Below are 4,860 nucleotides of genomic sequence, written 5' to 3'. Positions count from 1 at the left end.
CCTTTGGTGATTAATTAGAACATTACATACAATTAGTGTTTCTAGAATTAGATAGTCTGGTTAAGTACTCTTAAACTGCCTTCATTTGGCCAATTATTTTGAATCTCAGTTACTGATTTATTCACTCTATATTTGTGTATCCCATACATATTTGTTAGCATTGCAAATGTACACCAAAAGATATTGCAATGACTTCATCTCTCCGGCGGATCGATAAGAAGGTGATGGTTCAATAATGTCTTCAATTAACATTCTTAAAAACTACTTATGACTTCATCTAGATGATGGTTCAATAATGTCTTCAATTAACAATTCTTAGATTTAAATAAATCAGTTAATGAAATTATTCTGAAGGCAGTTTAGCAATTAAAAACTTAAAGCTGAATTCTTAGATTCTAATATATGGGATTTTTAAAAATAATAAAGTTTTGCTTGTACAATACGTTTACTTAATCAAATCTTTTTAGCCTTTCCTGTTTTTCCACAATCCTAGCTAGTCAGTCTTTGCTAGCACTAACCACTTTGAAATTTTGCCCACTTGTTTTCTAATATTATTTGTTATAACTCTATTCAAATTGACTTACAGTTTAGAATGCCTATATATATCATTCACATCTATCATTCCATTCATAATTCCATTTATACTAGTTTTTCCTTGTCTTTAACATATATTAAAAACATGCCTGCGTCTAAATCTCCTCCATCCCTTAACCACAACAAAAGTTTTAAGCAAGCCGTCCGCAGCACGGTGAACTTCCATCGTAGCATTTGGGGAGATCAATTTCTCTCGTATAATGAGGTATGTACCGCTTTCTCGCGTTGTATTGTGATATGAAATAATATGGTTTGAGTAATTGAGTTCATCCTTTTTGATAATTGTTTCATTTGTACATGTAGAGAAAGGATCAAGCTTGTGAGGAGCAACGTGCTACGGAACTAAGGGAGAAAGTGAGGAAAGAGCTAGTGATCGCTAGATCAATAGAACCAACACAACATATTAAGTTGTTGGAACTTATTGATGCGGTCCAACGCCTTGGTGTATCGTATCATTTTGAAGATGAAATCGAGGAATGTTTAAATAATATTTATCTTATGTATGGGGATCAGTGGATCGACGATGATAACCTCCAAAGCACTTCACTTTGGTTTAGACTCCTACGACAACAAGGCTTCAATGTTTCAAGCGGTACGTACTATATATGCTTAGATCATGTATATGGTAACGTCGCTTCATTTACATTTAGCTACGCAATATGTGTTTTTATGTTGCGGTTTTTTTCTCAAACAAGTTACATAAAAAAAAAGCTACGTACCTAGGTGAATTGAAACAAGTCAAACTGATCTAACAAGTCAGAAGAGATTGAAATATGTCAAGTTTTATTTCTATAATCCTTAGTTTAAACGGATTTAGATTTGGAAGAAGGTGTACCAACCCGCACTAAAACAACTTTTTTACTTCGTAGTCATGTTAACCTGTCACCTATCATGTCTACGTACTGTATAATATGAGACTGTTGTTATAATAATAATAACTAGGATTGCGACCCGCCGCAATGCGGCGGGGAATCTTTAGTTATAACTAAGTCGATCAAAGACCCGCACGTTATGTTAAATTTGTCAAACAGGGAAAAAATAGATGATGTAAAAACGTTCACCCACACACGCACGTTGCGTCGTGTTAACTCGCAAAATTAGAACGAAACGTAACAACGTTAAACCAAAGACGCACGTTGCGATGTGTCAAGTCACAAAATTTAGAACAAAGCATAAAGCGAAAAATTTGAGGAAAATGAAAACTATAAATGACCAAGTTGAAAGTAAAAAAAGTTATGAGGATAGATTGCAAAAGATAAAAAGTTTTGGGTTAGAAGTAATAAAAAAATAGTTTTGGGTTAAAAGTAATTTATGAAATACTTTTGGGTGAAAAGTAAAAAATCGATTTTTTTTAAAACCCCCAAAGCCAACGTTACGACAAAAATATGCATAACTATTTTTTCTTTGAAAAACCCCAAAGCACACTCCGCGGTGCGGCGGGCGTAAAACGATATCAAATAGTACTAATGTCACATAACCGTCATCGACCACCAACACTGACTCGACGTAGGCTATGCGTGTTGCGACGAACCTGTCAAACATGGGAAAATAGAGGTAAAAACGTTGAACCACACATGCACATTGTGTCGTATTAACTCTAAAAAATTTAGAACTATACGTAAAATGAAAATTTACGAAAGATGAAAAGTATAAGTGACAAAAGTTGTGAAGTAAAATTGAAAATAATGAAAAGTTTTGGATTAAAGTTAAAAAACAAATTATGTAGGGTTAAAATTGTAAAAGGTAAAAACCTTGAGGTTAAAAGTAAAAAATCAAGTTTTTTTTTAAAAACTCCCAAAGCTCAATGTACAACTGATAAAGCACAAAAAACTTGCAAACTTATATATGAAATAATTCCTCCTTTCATGTATAGGAATATTCTACAAGTACAAGGATGAAAATGGTCACTTTTTGAAGTCTATGAAAGATGATATTCACGGGATGTTATCTTTGTACGAAGCAACACATATGCGGGTGGAAGGCGAAGAAGTTCTTGACGAAGCCCTCGAGTTTACAAGATATCATCTCCGGAATATGATCAAGAAAAACATTTGTAACGACGTTTCGCTTGAAACTCAAATACATCAAGCACTACAACAACCTCTTCGAAAAAGATTGCCACGACTAGAGACTTTGCGTTACATACCAATCTATCAACAACAAGATTCTCGTAATGATGACTTACTAACACTTGCTAAGTTAGATTTCAATTTACTCCAAGAACTTCACCGAAAGGAGCTTAGCCAAATCAGCAAGTAAGCTTTTTTAAAACAATAGTTATTTGATTTATTTCTTTTAGTCAAATGAGATGTATAACCAATAACCGATTATATGTTTGTCCAGATGGTGGAAGAACTTTGATGTCTCCAACAAACTACCTTATGTTCGGGACAGAATAGTCGAAGGTTACTTTTGGATATTGGCGGTCTACTTCGAGCCTCAACATTCTGAATCAAGGATTTTTCTAATGAAAGCTTGCAATCTTGTGATCATTTTGGATGACACATATGATAACTATGGTACATACGAAGAGCTCGAGATCTTTACTAAAGCGGTTCAAAAGTAAGTGGTAACTAAGAATTCACTTCTACTTATACATTAGATACACAAAAAATCCCAAAATTTATTTGTCATGTGATTGATTTACATAGATGGTCGATAAGTTGCTTGGATATGCTTCCTGAATATATGAAGCCGATATACCAAGAACTTCTTGATGTTCACAAAGAAGCCGAAGAATTCCTAGAGAAGACAGGAAAGACATACCGTAGCTATTATACAAAAGAGATGGTACATAATATGCTACTAGTTCGATCTTTATAATTTCATTTCTCTTGTTCTACAAACTAACGTAATTTTTGCCTTTGAAAACACGAAACCTATTAGGTTAAAGAGTACACTCGAAACCTCTTAATTGAAGCCAAATGGGCAAATGAGAGGTATATTCCAACCGTTGAGGAACATATGTCGGTTACACTTATTACTTGTGCCTACGCCATGATCATCGCGAAATGTTATGTTTATGGGGAAGATTCGGTGACCGAGCATACATTTGAATGGGTGTCAACTTATCCTCCTATTGTCAAAGCTTCTTGTTTGATTTTAAGGCTTATGGATGATATGGCCACACATAAGGTATGTAAAACTTCATGATTCATTTTATGGTTATTCAAAAACAATGGGTTGTAACTTGTGGTAAATAAAAAATGACAGGAGGAACAAGAAAGAAACCATGTAGCTTCTAGTGTCGAATGTTACATGAAGCAATACGGGATCTCAGAGGAGCAAACACATGAGTTGTTCACAAAACTAGTTGAAGATAGTTGGAAAGTTATAAATCAAGAGTCTCTAAGGCCAACCGAAGTCCCGAGACCTTTACTTATGCCTCCAACTAATCTTGCACGAGTTTGTGATGTGCTTTATACGCGTGGTGATGATTATAATCATGCTGGAAAAGAGATGATCAGTCACATTAAATCACTTCTCGTTGATCGCTTAAGTGTTTAAGATTTAATACATATTGTTCATTGTGTTTTTTAGTTAAAGTTATTAATTTGATTTGAGTTGATACTGACATGGAAGTATAATGTATAATGTATCGATATTTGTTAATCAATCAACAATATAAAAAAAGTGTTTATCTTTACTCATTAAATGTTTCTGATTCTCTCTAAGTTCAAATGTAAATAGTCTTAACTGTTAAAGAAAATATTGTATACACTTAGCGGACAGGAATAGGTTTTTCTAAATCTAATAATTATAATGTTTTTAATATCTTCGTTTATTTAAATAAATATTTATTGTTTTAAGGTGTTAGTTGATTAGATTTTAACTAAAAGATGGTTTGAAATAAAGAAAAAATCAACATATATATGAAACCCAACGAATTATAGCAGTTTGAATGGATGTTAATGAATCATATTTACGTCCAGTCCCGGGTATCACTAAGATTTTATCTTTATTAGTAAGGCCTACTAAGCAAGATGGTGGTCACCTTAACAATCATCTCATTAACATGTATAGTAGTGATCCTTATTCCTTAGGTTTACTAACGGGTCGATGTAACACCTCGAAAACGGGTTTGGTAATCAAACCACATTAGTACTAGATGACGGGTAAAATACCGTTAGCGGTAAAAGTAACCCGGTAAATATTAGGATTTAAACTGTAACACCCTAAAAGTATAGATTTCATATATATATTAAATACCGGGTTTGAACAAGATAAATAACTAGGAAATGAATAACCTAGTACAAGTCTTGTAGT

At 33.5% G+C, this 4,860-nt stretch overlaps 1 protein-coding gene across 1 annotated transcript; it reads left to right on the top strand.

Moving 5' to 3' along the window:
• Positions 1–650: 650 nt before the first annotated feature.
• LOC110925663 ((E)-beta-farnesene synthase) lies at positions 651–4,163 on the top strand. Its single transcript, XM_022169553.2, has 7 exons — positions 651–799; positions 898–1,186; positions 2,468–2,849; positions 2,938–3,156; positions 3,246–3,384; positions 3,481–3,729; positions 3,808–4,163. The coding sequence occupies exons 1-7, from the start codon at positions 680–682 to the stop codon at positions 4,099–4,101; spliced, it is 1,692 nt and encodes a 563-aa protein (XP_022025245.1). The 5' UTR covers positions 651–679; the 3' UTR covers positions 4,102–4,163.
• Positions 4,164–4,860: the final 697 nt, after the last annotated feature.

The sequence above is a fragment of the Helianthus annuus genome, chromosome 17 (assembly GCF_002127325.2).
Source record: "Helianthus annuus cultivar XRQ/B chromosome 17, HanXRQr2.0-SUNRISE, whole genome shotgun sequence".
NCBI lineage: Eukaryota > Viridiplantae > Streptophyta > Magnoliopsida > Asterales > Asteraceae > Helianthus > Helianthus annuus.
The sequence above is the reverse complement of the archived record's forward strand: the minus strand, read 5'-3'. Positions and strand labels throughout refer to the sequence as shown.

What these genes read in the sequence shown, in the direction of transcription:
- LOC110925663 (XM_022169553.2), top strand. Translation starts at nt 680, where the DNA reads ATGCCTGCGTCTAAATCTCCTCCATCCCTTAACCACAACAAAAGTTTT. An exon ending in AGGCTTCAATGTTTCAAGCG is followed by an intron (nt 1,187 to 2,467) that starts GTACGTACTATA and finishes TTTCATGTATAG; the next exon opens with GAATATTCTACAAGTACAAG. An exon ending in GAGCTTAGCCAAATCAGCAA is followed by an intron (nt 2,850 to 2,937) that starts GTAAGCTTTTTT and finishes ATGTTTGTCCAG; the next exon opens with ATGGTGGAAGAACTTTGATG.